We start from the raw sequence: 15,695 nt of genomic DNA on the forward strand, positions 1-15,695 counted from the left end.
TATTCCGGTTCAGGTTTATGTAAGTTACTATTAAGAATGGGGTGTGCTATTGTAGAATTGCACAAGATGGAGAGGTATTTTCTTGAAGAATACAAGATAATACTGTACTTGCCTTTTGGTCTTAAATTGAGATGTGATGGGTTTCCAAAGATTGTGTAAAATTATGGCAGTAATATTAGAAAATCTCTGCACGCCATACAAACATAAAATGTTGGACAGGAGAATATAGATGATCCATCTAGCCTGTCCTATACAGTTGTGATACCTCATGCATCATGCTACAGACACTCCCTACGCACCCGGAGAAATGTAATCTCCTGGTAGAGGTGAAAAACCAGGTTAAACGCCCAGACCAGGGGGGATATCTGGACAATTCTTCTCCGACCCCTTTATGCGATCGAAACTAATCCAGGTGACTACATTAACCCTGATGTATATTATAGGGCACCTATTGTACGACATGATCTCTGCCCCAGTCAGAAACAGGTCCCACTCTTGAAGATATACAATGAATTAGTGTTCGCGAGCTGGCAACTTGTTCCACAGGTCCCCTATTCTCTTGGAAAAGAAGAACCGCCTAACATCCAACCTAATTCTGCTCTTGCATAACTTGTAAGCGTGACCCCTGGTCCTCCCTAACCTATCCAGTTGAAATAAGTTGTCCACATTAACACAATTTAGACTCTTCGTTATTTTATAAACCTCAATCAAATCAGCCGAGTCTAAAGTATACAGATCCAGCTCTTTTAAGCCTACTTGTGTAGCTAAAGTGGTTTAAACTGGAAATCAATCTTGTATTCCTCCTCCGTGTGTCAACTTGAATTCGGAAGCTCAATGCAAATTGATCAAATTTGAAGATACCAGTTGATTCTGAGGAGGATTCTTGGACAGTACAAAATGAGTTGAATGAAATATTTAACAATGGCACAAAAAATGTAATAATGGGTGAGTGTAAAGTATTGCACGTAGAGGAAGAAAATGGGCTGCATAAGTACTCCTTGAATGGGTGTCAAAATACCTAATGAAGTTGAAAAAGATCTTTGGGTGGTAGTAGACTTGATGCTTAGCATGTCCAACCACTGGCGCACAATCAACAAAGCAAATAGAATGCTTAACTATAGCCAAATTAATAGAGTCCAAGTCAGGAAGTCATCGTGTTCAAACAAAGTACTGCTCAGGCACACATTGAGTGTGAAATCCAGTTTTGGTCACAAGGGAGACTTTTCAAGCCTTGGAGGAGGGAGCACAGAGCCACAAGGCGGCTCCCTACTATCAAAGCGCTGAGGTATGAGGAAAGATTGAAAAGAAACTTGGGATTTTCAGCCTCAAAACAGAGATGACCTTAGTAAACAGTGTGGAAAAGGTCAGATTCGGAAATTTACTTCAAACCATGCCATGAATGTAGGACAAAGGAACACCGTTTCAAACTAGTAAAAGGCAAATTTAGGATGGCAATCAAATTCTTCATACAGAGAAATCAACACTTGGAATGAACTTGCAGGTGGAATGGTGGAGATGGAATCTTTTAAGAAACAATTGAATGCTGTAGTCAGGAGACTATGAAGTATTTCTGGGTGGATTAGATTGGATGTGCCAAAACACCTTTCTCATCCTAATTTATTTGGTGATCCAATCATGAGATAAATGTTATGTACTAATGAAGGAGCTGGAGTTTTCTGATTGTGGTCAATATTTACAAAATCTGGCAAGTGGAGTCATCTTTTGAATTTTGACATTTACTGGCTAAAAATAACAGGGATATGCTTTGTTTTTTAATTCCAAAAATTGTTTTCCAGACATCTGTATGAGCGTATTGATGGCCGTGTGAGGGGAAATCTTCGCCAGGCAGCAATAGATCGTTTCTCTAAACCTGACTCAGATCGTTTTGTTTTCCTGCTGTGCACTCGTGCTGGCGGTTTGGGGATTAACCTCACTGCTGCAGACACCTGCATCATCTTCGATTCTGATTGGAACCCACAAAATGACCTCCAGGTGAGAATTGTCTGTCATTTTCTATTTTGACTTTGTTTTCAATTATATTTATGCATGGTACAGTGATCTGACACAAGATAATGCTGCCTATTTAAGCGTGTTCTACCCCAACAGGCTCAGGCTCGATGTCACAGAATTGGGCAAAGTAAAGCAGTGAAGGTGTATAGATTAATAACCAGGAACTCTTATGAAAGAGAAATGTTTGATAAGGCAAGTCTGAAGCTTGGATTGGACAAAGCTGTTCTCCAGTCCATGAGTGGAAGAGAAAATAGTGCCAATGGGGTATGTATATTTGTACCATACTGTAGTCAACTTAAATTAAGCAAATTTCTCTGGCTATTTAGTTTATATACAATATATACTTAATATTAGGATCAATATTTTAAATTGTGCAAAATATTCAGGTTCAGCAGCTGTCTAAAAAGGAGATTGAGGATCTTCTTAGGAAAGGAGCATATGGTGCACTGATGGATGAAGAGGATGAAGGATCAAAATTCTGTGAGGAAGATATTGACCAGATTCTCTTGAGACGTACTCACACAATTACTATAGAGTCGGAAGGAAAAGGCTCTACTTTTGCAAAGGTGAATATATTTAACCAAGTACAAGCATGTAAGTTTTTTTGTGTCGTATGTACATCAATGTAATGTGCCAGTACTAAGCATGGAGATATCCAGTAACGTTGATATGAAGTAAATTATACAAAATTCTACTAGCCAATGAATTTTTTTTTGTACACATCTCTTCAGGCCAGCTTTGTAGCTTCTGGGAATAGAACAGATATTTCCCTCGATGATCCCAACTTTTGGCAAAAGTGGGCAAAGAAAGCTGAATTGGATCTTGATGCAATAAATGGAAGGGTAAGCAATATGTTGTCATGTGTATTATGTTAAAAGCAGCTAAATACATTTTTGCTCATGTGAACTACCTCTGTTGTAGAACAATTTGGTGATTGATACACCAAGAGTAAGAAAGCAGACAAGACACTACAATGCTATCAAGGAAGATGAACTAATGGAATTTTCAGATTTGGAAAGCGAGTCTGAAGAAAAGACTGGAAAGCCCCGTAGACCACAAGACAGGTCCCACGGTTATCCAAGGACTGAGTGTTTTAGAGTGGAGAAGAACCTGTTGGTATATGGGTGAGTAAGTTGCAGAATACATTTGTGTGAAGTTTGAGATATCCCCATTTTGTACATTATTTGCAGCCCACGAATCATTTCCTTATTGAAAAGGATGCACACAACCTGCTTCAAAGACTTTGTTGGTACCTCTCTTAAAACAAGATAACTAGGAGTTCAACAAACTGATTCTCTCAATTTTTACTTTCTCTTCCTCTAAGGAAGTGTTTTCTCTGAAGGCCCAGTTGAAATTGTAAATTATATGTGAATTTGACCCCGTCATTCTGTAACATGTTGCTCCAGTTCATTTTCATTAAAGTTTTTCTATGCTAGAAAAATGTCATCTTGTATCCCTCTCTAAAACCATAGATATTTTTAAAGTTCCTCATATTAAATTGTTCTCTATATGCATTCTCTTACAACGGATTAAGCAGGTAAGCCTTATACACTTGTAGGACTACTGCCACTCTGCTCGGTTTATGTGTGGTGTGTAGTGGAGTATGATAGCATTGGGAAAGTGGTGAGACAGTGCAGTCATGCACCATCATGGTACTAATGGTGGGGAGCAGCAAAGCTCCACATGTTTGCTTCCACAATTTGACAGCTTCATGTACTCTTGGTGCATTTAATACTGACCTGAATAAGGAGGTTGATTACATTTCAGCAGCCGCCCATACATACTGACAAAAATTAGTACGGGGTTCAATTCCGTTACCCACGGTCATCCAAAAGTACTGCAGAGTACAGTGATCTATACATGCATGGCAGCACTAGATAGACCTGTGCTCCTAATGTCAACATTACATTTGTACTGCAGAGCTTCAAATTTAGTGTAGAATCATAGAAGTTTACAACATGGAAACAGGCCCTTCGGCCTAACATGTCCATGTCGCCCAGTTTATACCACTAAGCTAGTCCCAATTGCCTGCACTTGGCCCATATCCCTCCATACCCATCTTACCCATGTAACTGTCCAAATGCTTTTTAAAAGACAAAATTGTACCCGCCTCTGCTACTGCCTCTGGCAGCTCGTTCCAGACACTCACCACCCTTTGAGTGAAAAAATTGCCCCTCTGGACCCTTTTGTATCTCTCCCCTCTCACCTTAAATCTATGCCCCCTCATTATAGACTCCTACCTTTGGGAAAAGATTTTGACTATCTACCTTATCTATGCCCCTCATTATTTTATAGACTTCTATAAGATCACCCCTAAACCTCCTACTCTCCAGGGAAAAAAGTCTCAGTCTATCCAACCTCTCCCTATAAGTCAAACCATCAAGTCCCAGTAGCATCCTAGTAAATCTTTTCTGCACTCTTTCTAGTTTAATAATATCCTTTCTATAATAGGGTGAGCAGAACTGTACACAGTATTCCAAGTGTGGCCTTACTAATGTCTTATACAACTTCAACAAGACATCCCAACTCCTGTATTCAATGTTCTGACCAATGAAACCAAGCATGCTGAATGCCTTCTTCACCACGCTATCCACCTGTGACTCCACTTTCAAGGAGCTATGAACCTGTACTCCTAGATCTCTTTGTTCTATAACTCTCCCCAACTCCCTACCATTAACGAAGTAGGTCCTGGCCCGATTTGATCTACCAAAATGCATCACCTCACATTTATCTAAATTAAACTCCATCTGCCATTCATCGGCCCACTGGCCCAATTTATCAAGATCCCGTTGCAATCCTAGATAACCTTCTTCACTGTCCACAATGCCACCAATCTTGGTGTCATCTGCAAACTTACTAACCATGCCTCCTAAATTCTCATCCAAATCATTAATATAAATAACAAATAACAGCGGACAGCACCGATCCGTGAGGCACACCGCTGGTCACAGGCCTCCAGTTTGAAAAACAACCCTCTACAACCACCCTCTGTCTTCTGTCGTCAATCCAATTTTGTATCCAAAAGTATCTGTACCTTACTCTCTCCCTTTGTTCCCCACCTCTGCCTCCCACCTCTCCCTCTGCCTTCTCTGTTCCCCACTTACCCTCTGTCTCACTCTCTCGTACAAACATACGAAAGTGACGACAGGAAAAGACCAAATGGTTTATCTAGCCTGTCCCATATGGTTGTGATACCTTATACATCACAATACAGATGCTCCCTCGCTACCCAGAGCCGTGTAATCTCCCAGAAGAGGAGAAAAAACAGATTTTAAAAACCCAGGTCAATTGTAGGAACAAAATCTGGAAAATTCCTCTCTCTAACCCCTTTAGGCGATTGAAACTAGTACAGGTGACCACATTGACCTCTTGTACATCGTGCTCCCTGCCTCAGCCAGAAACAGGTCCAATTCCCTCTTGAAAATATACAGCAAATCAACGTTCACCGCATGAGCCTGCCACCTGTACCACAGGTCCACTATTCTCCAAGAAAAGAAGAACCGCCTAACATCCAACCTAATTCTGCCCTTACATAACTTGTAAGCATGACTCCTGGAGCTCCAGTTGAAATAATTGGTCCATGTAAACACAATCTGGACCCTTCATTATTTTATAAACCTCGATCAAATCGCCCCCGAGTCTAGGCTTCCCTAAAGTATACAGACTTAGCTCTTTAAGCCTGTTTAGGTAGCTGCAGTATTTTAAACTGGAAATCAATCTTGTGGCCTTCCTCTGCACCCTTTCCAAAGCCTCAATATCCCCCACCATGTGAACGGACCAAAAGTAGATGCAGTATTCTAACTGAGGCCTAACTAGTACAAAGACCAAGTGCTAAGTTTTGTTTTGTAGTGAATTGTCCAGTGAATACAACCTGGAATCCTGTTTGCTTTAGCTATAGCTTCACTGCATTGGTCCTGAACCTCTAGAGGGTAATGTACCACAACACCCAGATCTTTTTCTTTCACCACTGGCTTTAATTCTGTTCCCTGGAGTGGATGTGCATTTAGTATTAGATCTATCCATTCCCCCAACACAATGAAATCTGTTTGCAATAGTTGAACATCCTCTACAGTCCTAACATTCGCAGATCGCTTGGTACTGTCTGCAAACTTGTGGATCATTCCCCCAACAACAACTTAATGAAGATAGTAAAGAGCAATGGTCCCAACACCGATCCCTGCAGGATACCACTGGTGACCGGTCACTAAACAATTCCAAATCCATTGACAACAGTCTACGGGCAGTCAAACAATTCTCAATCCATTGCAGCACATTATTATTAATGCCACAAGTTTGTATCTTGCAGATTACCATCATCCACTAACTTGGTGACTTCTTCAAAAAAAAAATCAGTCAAATTTCTGTGTTGTAGATTCTATGATTCATTCTATGACCTTTTTCGGAAGCAGTGTTGGGTGCCCCTGATAACACCTTCACTATCTAAGTGGTAATATATGGTATGTCTGCCCGATCTATTTTAAGTTAACTTATTCCATCTAAGATGATATCTTCATCTATTTAAATATTACTAATTTTACTGGTTTACTCTACAGCACCACTTAATGCTGTTAATCGAGCATCATCTTCAAGAGTAAAGATGCAAAGTGCTCGTTTAGTATCCCTACTATACTCTGAGTGTCCTTTCTAATATGTCCTTGAGCATCTTTCAATGGCACAATGCTGTCTATGATGGTCCTGACTGTTAACATTGCTGAAAAAGCTTTTCCCATTACCACCACAGACAGTTTCCTAGAAGTAAAGGGAATTAGGGGTTACGGGGAGCGGGCAGGAAATTGGACATGATTTTAGATTTGAGGTTAGGACCAGATCAGCCATGATCTTATTGAATGGCGGAGCAGGCTCGAGGGGCTGATTGGCCTACTCCTGCTCCTATTTCTTATGTTCTTATGTACTACCACAGTTGCCCACTATCCTCTTTTCCTTTTAGCTAATAGCCTTAGATTTCTTCAACTGTTCATGCTACTTGTCTTTGTTTTCCTTGGCATTATCTACTTTTAATCTATAGAAACATTTTAGTTTACATCTTGTCCTTGTACCTGACCAGTTAGCCACCTTGGCTTATTCTTGCCACACTCCCTTCTTTTGACTTTAGGGATGTATGTACATGGCTTCTTTGTATTTTAATTTGCTCTTTAAAAACATCACATTTATATTCAGCATCAGTTGTGTCCCCACCCAGTAGGGTTGACCAATTATTCTGTTCCAAATCCTCTGCCATTTTATTAAAGTTAGCCCTATTAAAATCTGGAATTAACTGTCAATTCTCATTACCTTTGGTTCAATTAGCCAATTGAAACCTTATAATATTATGGTCAGTTTCCCAGGTGATTTCCCACATGGAGGTCTGATGCCAAGTTAGGCGTCCTACTAAACGCCAGATCTAGTAGTATATGATTATACAAATATGAAAGGAATGCATTGGAGCAGGGTGCTTGCTTGAATGGGCAGGGCAGGAAGAGGAGAGGAAGCAGAGTGCCTGTGTGAATAGGGAGAACAAGAGATAGAGTAAAGTATCTCTATGAACTGGGGGATGGGAGAAAAGAGTGCTTCAGTGTCACTGTGACACTAATGGAAAAATGTTTTAAAACCTCCCCCCACCCCCCTCCTCGGACCCTCCCCCCCCAGACCCCTCCCTCCCCGCCCCACCCCATCTTGCTTGCTTGCTTGCTTTCCTTCCTTCCTCTCTCCCTCACCCCCTCTCTCTCCGCCCCCCCCACTCCTCTCTGCCCCCCCCCCTCTCGTTTGATCAGCAAAATGGGACCAGATTTGTATAAGCTACACACTAAATGAATTTCAAAGATTTTGCAAAGATTTACTTGACTAAATCCTACTACCACTATATTTTTCTCCCTCAGTTGGGGTCGATGGAGTGATATACTATCACATGGGCGTTTTAAACGACAGTTGACAGAACATGACGTGGAGACCATCTGCCGCACTATCCTTGTGTACTGCTTGAACCATTACAGAGGAGATGAAAAGATCAAAGGATTTATATGGGATCTGATTACTCCTACTGAGGATGGACAAACGCGAGCTCTGCAAAACCACTCAGGTATTTCTAAATTCACTTTACTATAACACTATCTTATTGATGTGCAAAGGAAAAATGAAGTGCAATTTTCATAGGTGTCCTGGAACACTGAAAACAACATACTGATGAGTAAAAATAATTGTAAGCTTTAAGTACAGAGTGGGTAAGAATCAAACAAGGAATCATTTTGTAAATTTGAGTTACGGGCAATACAAATACATAGGAACAGGAGTAGACCATTTAGCCCCTTGAGCCTATTCTACCTTTCAATTAGATCATGGCTGATCTATACCTCAACTCCATTTACCCGCCTTTGATTCATATCCATTGATACCCTTACCTAACAAAAAGCTATCGATCTCAGTCTTGAAAATTTCAATTAACCCAGCAACCACAGTCTTTTAGGGGGGTGAATTTCCAGATTTCCACTACTCTTTGTTTGAAAAAGTGCTTCCTGATTTCACTCCTAAATGGCCTGGCTCTAACTTTAAGATGCTGCTCTCTTGTTCTGGATTCCCCCACCAGAGAAAATAGTTTCTCTGCATCTACCCTATCAAACCCCTTTATCATTTTAAACACCTTGATTATATCACCCCTCAACCTTCTAAACTCAAGAGAATAGAAACCAAGTTTTGCACCCTGTCCTCATAATTTTACTCTTTAAGCCGTAGCGTCATTCTGGTGAATCCGTGCTGTACACCCCTCCAAGGCCAATATGTATTTTCTGAGGTTCAGTGACCAAAACTGAACGCAGTACTCCAGATGGGGTCTGATCAAGGCTTTATTCACCTGAATCATCACTTCCTCAGTTTTTAATTCCAACCCTCTTGAGATAAAGGCCAACATTCCTTTAGGCTATTTGATTTTTTTTGTATCTGTGCACCAACTTTTAGTGATTTATGCACATGGACACTCAAATTCCTTTGCTCCTCCACAGCTACTAGTCTCTCACCATTAAGAAAATATTCCAATTTGTCTTTCTCTGATCCAAAGTGGATGACCTCACATTGCAAAAAGGATATCGAGACACTGGAGAAGGTGCAAAAAAGATTGACAAAGATGATACCAGAACTGAGAGGTTAAACTAAACGACTGAAGGCTGTGTGTCTCTTTTCTCTAGAAAAGAGAAGGCTGAGGGGTGACCTAATGGAGGTCGTTAAAATTATGAAGGGGTTCGATAGGGTCGATGTGGAGAAGATGTAGGAGTCCAAAACTACGGGTCATAAATATAAGATAGTCAATAAATCCAATAAGGAATTCAGGTGAAACTTCTTTACTCAGTCATTAGAATTTGGAACTTGCTACCACAAGGAGTAGTTGAGGCAAATAGCATTGATGCATTTAAGGGGAAGCTGGATAAGTACATGAAGGAGAAAGCAATAGAAGGGCATGCTTATAAGGTTAGATGATGTAGGGTGGGAGGAGGCTCATGTGGAGTATAAACCAGTTGGGATGAATGGCCTGTTTCTGCCATAGTTCACTGACAGGAGTATTTTCACAAAAGTCTTAATACTAGAGAAATTTAGATTATTAACTTCAAAGTCAAATTTTAGAGCAGCTGACTTTTTTTTTTAAAAAACCTGAAACTATTGTGATCCAAATGTGGTAAAATTAATCACTGCAGCGGGGTTTTCCCTAATCAAATCAGTGGGCTGCTGACCATTTCTCTTTGTTTGAACTGCAATCACCAAAAGCCACCTCTATAAGCACAGTTATATTGTAAATTGTTGAAATGTTGAGATTATCTAAAATTTGAGCAGCCTGGGAAACTGAGTGGAAGAGGTTAAGAGCTGGCCCATTCGGCCTCCTCACCTCCAATGAAAAATAGAGGGAATCATAGAGGTCTTGGGAAAAGTCTGTTTTTATTTAACAGTAAAAATTAGGCATGGTTTAACAATAACACAATACCCTTTTGGCTTAATTGACTACTTTTATTGTAATCATATGTTAGTGAAATGCTGGTGTACAGGCCTAATTGTACACCAACCATCTATCTACAATATATTAAAATTTTTAATTGTACAACAGGAAGTAAATATGATATGCTTTTGTCACCAAAATCGCACAATTTGATACTTTGTAACACCTGAAATCATGCTTGTATTACTTTTAGCGGGTAATGCAGTAGCTCCTACTTATTACATACTGACAGTTATACCCTTTCAGTCCTTCTATCCTAGGTGGTGCTGTTTTTGGAAATTTTTTCTTCTAGTTCCATTCTTCAATCCAAACCCTGTTTCAATTTAACTTAAAATGTGTTTTCATTAAAAATTTGTTTCCCCAGGTTTATTTCTCTTGAGGCCTGCTCCCCCAACTCTGCTGAGCCCCTCTATCAATTCCTTCCCACCAGAGGCCCGGTCGCTGGTGCAGGACTGCTCCACTCCCCCCTCACCCCACCCCACCCCACCCCAACCCCCTGAGCTTCCCAGCGTAGGCCTCCCTCCTCCCCCAGTTTGTTGGCTGCTTTTCACTGTGACATGAGACTGTCTCCTCTGCTGCTGCCCTTCCTGGCCCCTCCCACTGCAAAACTGTCTCTGTTGTTGGCTGTCAATTAAATTGTTATGTTTTCTTGGGCCATCGCATCCTTCCCAGCAAGTTTCTGGTGCCTTTTGTCTTCAGCTGGAGACATATTGGAGGAGTGGGGTAGAACAATGGGAGAGCAGGGGACAGAGAGAGGGAAATTAATATAAATACAGACAGATGTTGGGAAAAGATTGAGGTCGGTGAGAGGGACATCAAGGCAGAGAGATAAATATCAGTGGAAAATAAGAGAGCAAGGGATGAGTATAAGATGCACACCAGAATGGACAGAAATCGTTGGAAAGGGAGACAGAACAGGTGAGAAAAAGCAAGAGGATGTGAGAAATCAACCGGGCAGAGACAAAGATCAATGCAGTCAGATATCATAAGACATATAGAGACCAGGCAGTCAGACATCAAAAAGGCAGAGATGTGGACCCAAAGGTGCAGGTAATGATGGATGGAGAGAGACTGACATAAAACTCAGCAGGAGATACAGACATTGCAACACACTTACACATCAGGTGAGGGAGGGAGAGATCGGAGCAAGAAACGCACAAGACACAAGCAGAATGAGAGAATAACAAAAATCACAGGGCGAGGCCTCGCCACGATCAATGCCACAGGAGATCTATTAATTCTATAAAATAGTAAAGATTAAAATAGGATTGTGATTTGTTTCTGGTAGTTGAGAACTGTTTAATTGTTTACTTTGTGCAATACTTGATTCGAGGTTTGGGGTTGATGGTGCCTATTTTCTGAGCTGAGATAATCATTGTTTATATTTTTGCTTTACCAATAGGTTTATCTGCACCAGTGCCTAGAGGGAGGAAAGGAAAGAAAGTTAAAAGCCAGTCCACTCAACCAATCATGCAAAATGCTGATTGGCTAGTGAGCTGCAACCCAGATATCTTGCTGCATGACGATGGCTACAAGAAACATTTGAAACACCACTGCAACAAGTGAGTTTGAGTTATAGCCTTATAATTTAGAATTTGCAGATAGAGTTGAAGTAAGAGTATCAGAAATCTCACTCTTGTATTTTACTAAACTTATTAGTTTGTCATTTTGCTCCATACTTGTGTACAATTCATATGTATTTATGATTAACATTTAAAAAGTGCCTTCGTATTTAGAAGTATTCTGAAACTTCTTCAGAAATGTACATTAAATTTCTGCTTGAAAATTTTTGTTTTCAATAAAAGGTATAAAATAGGCCATTGTTTGTAGCAAGGCACTTGAAATTAGATTTTGCATATCTATCTTTTTCAGCTACTAATGTAGCTGTTCATTATTCTAAACATAAAGCTGCTTCAGAAGATAGTAAGCAACAGCTGAGGAAATTGCATGAGATAATGGAGCAGAACGCCTACTGCAAGCCATCTGCTCAGTTGTTTACAAACTTACTTGAACACTTCAGAAGCACTGGCAACATGCACGTTAAACTTCACAAACTGAATTAGGCATTACTGAATGAAATGCGTCTGGGCTGCACTGCACTGTGCTCAGTATGTTGAAAGTGGTTGCCAAGCATGGCTGTTGAAAGCCAGCAAAAAGCACCACACAGAGGTGATTATATGCCACCATCTGTCATACTTCAAGCCTACCATACAGCATAGCTAATCAGCCTTGGCAGAATGATGGATGAACAGAAGCAGCTGCCAAAAGCTAGTGTTGGCAAACAGTACTAATGTTAAAACTTTCTTCCTCTACAGAGTCCTGCTGAGGGTACGGATGCTGTATTATTTGAGGCAGGAAGTGATAGGAGACGTAGCAGACAAGATATTTGATGGTGTAGATGCAAGGTCAGTGGAATACGTAACCATCTTTGCTGTGGTTTATATAGAAGAATAGAAAATCATTCTTTACAAAGTTAAAATATTTTTCCATGGTTGGTTTTATTTAAAATAAGATTTCCTAATAGCTGTAATAAAACATTTCGATTAGAATCTGATATCCTATCCAACCTGAAGACTGCAACAAATTAAGATTGCACTAAAAACAGGCGATGGGTACAAACTGATAGATGAACCCAGATTGTGTTTATCAATATAGTCACCAACTAAGGAGTCTTTAAGGTAGTTTTTAAATATCACAATTAACAACTGTGCAAAGTTTATTTCAATGCAATCAATTTGATGAATCTAGTGAATTATTTATAGTAATGAACCACGCAATTTAAGAGACTTAAATCATTAAAAAAGCAACTAGTGAAGAATATCCAGAATAAACTGACTTGTGAATGTACCTTTGAGATAGAAAGAACAATTGAATAAAAAAGGCCAACAGTTTCTATTGAGATTAATATTAAAAAAGTGCTAATATTCTTGGCTGAAATCATTATTTTTTAATTGATTAAAGGTGGAAAGAAAATAGCCAGGTAACCTGCATGCAGGGCTCTTCCGGTTCCCTTCCATTGTCTGATGACTGTGGATAGTTTATGGCTCTATCCTCCAGTTTAATGTGCCTTCTTGTAATGCAGAACTTAGCTTCAGTTCAGTGCCTCTCCTATTGGCCTGACTTGGAAATACAGTTACAAATTCATCTTTTGCCACAGGACCACCTTCCATGTTGCTTTTTAATAGCTCACTTAATCCTTAGAATCATAGAAAATTTATGGCACAGAAGGAGGCCATTCGGCCCATCATGTCCGCACCGGCCGAAAATGAGCCACCCAGCCTAACCCCACTTTCCAGCACTTGGTCTGTAGCCTTGTAGGTCACGGCACTTCAGGTGCACATCCAGGTACTTTTTAAATGAGTTGAGGGTTTCTGCCTCTATCACCCTTTCAGGCAGTGAGTTCCAGATCTCTACCACCCTCTGGGTGAAAAAAATTTTCCTCAGCTCCCCTATAATTCTTCTACCAATCACTTTAAATCTGTGCCCCCTGGTTATTGACCTCTCTGCTAAAGGAAATAGGTCCTTCCGATCCACTCTATCTAGGCCCCTCATAATTTTGTATACCTCAAATCACCCCTCAGCCTCCTCTGTTCCAAAGAGAACAACCCCAGCCTATCCAATCTTTCCTCATATCTAAAATTCTCCAGTCCTGGCAACATCCTTGTAAATCTCCTCTGTACCCTCTCTAGTGCAATTACATCCTTCCTGTAATGTGGTGACCAGAACTGTACACAATAAGCAAGCTGTGGCCTAACCAGTGTTTTATACAGTTCTAGCATAACCTCCCTGCTCTTATATTCTATGCCTCGGCTAATAAAGGAAAGTATTCCATATGCCTTCTTAACCACCTTATCTACCTATACTGCTACCTTCAGTGATCTGTGGACATGCACTCCAAGGTCCCTCACTTCCTCTACACCATTCAGTATCCTCCCATTTATTGTGTACTCCCTTGCCTTGTTTGCCCTCCCCATATGCATTAACTCACACTTCTCTGGATTAAATTCCATTTGCCATTTTTCTGCCCACCTGACCAGTCCATTGATATCTTCCTGCAATTTACAGCTTTCCTCCTCACTATCAACCACACAGCCAATTTTTGTATCATCTGCAAATTTCTTAATCATGCCCCCTACATTTAAGTCCAAATCATTAATATATATCACAAAAAGCTAGGGATCTAGTACTGAGCCCTGTGGAGCCCCACTGGAAACAGCCTTCTGCTCACAAAAACACCCGTCAACTATTACCCTTTGCTTCCTGGCACTGATCCAATTTTGGATCCAACTTGCCACTCTCCCTTGGATCCCATGGGCTTGTACTTTTTTGACCAGTCTGCCATGTGGGACCTTGTCAAAAGCCTTGCTAAAATCCATGTATATTACATCAAATGCGCTATCTTTATCGACCCTCCTTGTTACCTCCTCAAAAAATTCAGTCAAGTTAGTCAGACACGACCTTCCCTTAACAAATCCATGCTGACTGTCCTTGATTACTCCGTGCCTTTCTAAGTGACTGTTTATCCTGCTCCTCAGAATTGATTCCAATAATTTGCCCACCACCGAGGTTAGACTGACTGGCCTGTAATTGCTCAGTCTATCCCTCACTCCCTTTTTATACAATGGTCCATTAGCAGTCCTCCAATCCTCCAGCACCACAACTGAATTATAAAATAGATTCAGTATAATAGTTGGTTAATACAAACTTGCAGGGACTAAAATTAAGCACACGTTAATTACCAAATTCTGTTAAAACAATCAGCTTTTGGGTCTCAGTAAAAACATGTGAATGATGGTAACTAAGTGGAATGATTCCTCTGAAAATATTTTGATCTCTAATTGTGCTCGTCAGGTTGTTGACAATTTTTCATAGCATTGTTTTATATAGATTTAATACAACAAAACCCATCTTTAGTGGTGTTTCGTATTGCTTTCTTAAATTTATGAACTTGTTAATCTTTGTTCTGCAAATCCCAGTATGAAATCGAATGAGATTCTTACAGTTTTCATCCATTTCTGTTATCTCCTTGCCCATCATACTGCCATCCTTGAGCAAGGATGAACTCATGATGAGCAATTCTCAGTGGTGATTATGCAGTTCTGAACTGGGTGAACTCAGACCTGAGTCCTGTGAATAAGTCCAGCAGACTATTGTCTCAGCTACTGGATTATTACCTTTGCCTCTCGAATTCAAGTCCGTTCTCAACCGTAATTGTGCCATACATTTGGGATTGAAATATCTTCGAATTTATGCTGTGTTTAATCCATCTAGTGCGGAATCTAATCCTCCCAATCTGTATAAAATCGGAACAAATAAATTAGCAATATATTGATTTGGTTCAGCCTGCAATATGGCTGGAAGCCAGATTGGGTTTTTGATTGCATACCCCAGAAATCATTAGATAATGGTACATGTGATATGTTTATATTATTGAGCGATGCATTCAAGGCGATCCACAAATTATGTAGCAGCCCAAATTGCCAACATGACATGGGGTCAGAGCCTAAAAATGAGAGCGGTACTTTCAGGAGTGAAGGTAGTAAACACTTCACACGCAAAGTGTGGTAGAAGTTTGGAATTCTCTTCCGCAAATGGCAGTTGATGCTAGCTCAATTATTAATTTTAAATCTGAGACTGATAGATTTTTGCTAATCACAGGTATTAAGGGAGATGGGAGTAAGGCCAGTATATGGAGTTAGGTCACAGATCA

At 40.3% G+C, this 15,695-nt stretch overlaps 1 protein-coding gene across 3 annotated transcripts in view; it reads left to right on the forward strand.

Annotated features, from left to right (window-relative positions):
- The window catches only part of chd7 (chromodomain helicase DNA binding protein 7), a 297,949-nt gene that overhangs the window by 233,651 nt on the left and 48,603 nt on the right, over positions 1-15,695 (forward strand). For all 3 annotated transcript variants that reach the window (XR_010961454.1, XM_067980156.1, XM_067980157.1), the window contains 8 exons: positions 1,797-1,992; positions 2,107-2,274; positions 2,397-2,576; positions 2,742-2,852; positions 2,932-3,134; positions 7,887-8,086; positions 11,388-11,547; positions 12,301-12,390. Coding sequence is in view for 2 of the 3 variants with exons in the window: in XM_067980156.1 (XP_067836257.1) it covers positions 1,797-1,992; positions 2,107-2,274; positions 2,397-2,576; positions 2,742-2,852; positions 2,932-3,134; positions 7,887-8,086; positions 11,388-11,547; positions 12,301-12,390 (1,308 nt within the window). In the remaining variant the exon portion in view is untranslated. The remainder of the gene's footprint in view (positions 1-1,796; positions 1,993-2,106; positions 2,275-2,396; positions 2,577-2,741; positions 2,853-2,931; positions 3,135-7,886; positions 8,087-11,387; positions 11,548-12,300; positions 12,391-15,695) is intronic.

This window comes from Heptranchias perlo, chromosome 3 (assembly GCF_035084215.1).
Source record: "Heptranchias perlo isolate sHepPer1 chromosome 3, sHepPer1.hap1, whole genome shotgun sequence".
In the NCBI taxonomy this organism is placed as follows: domain Eukaryota; kingdom Metazoa; phylum Chordata; class Chondrichthyes; order Hexanchiformes; family Hexanchidae; genus Heptranchias; species Heptranchias perlo.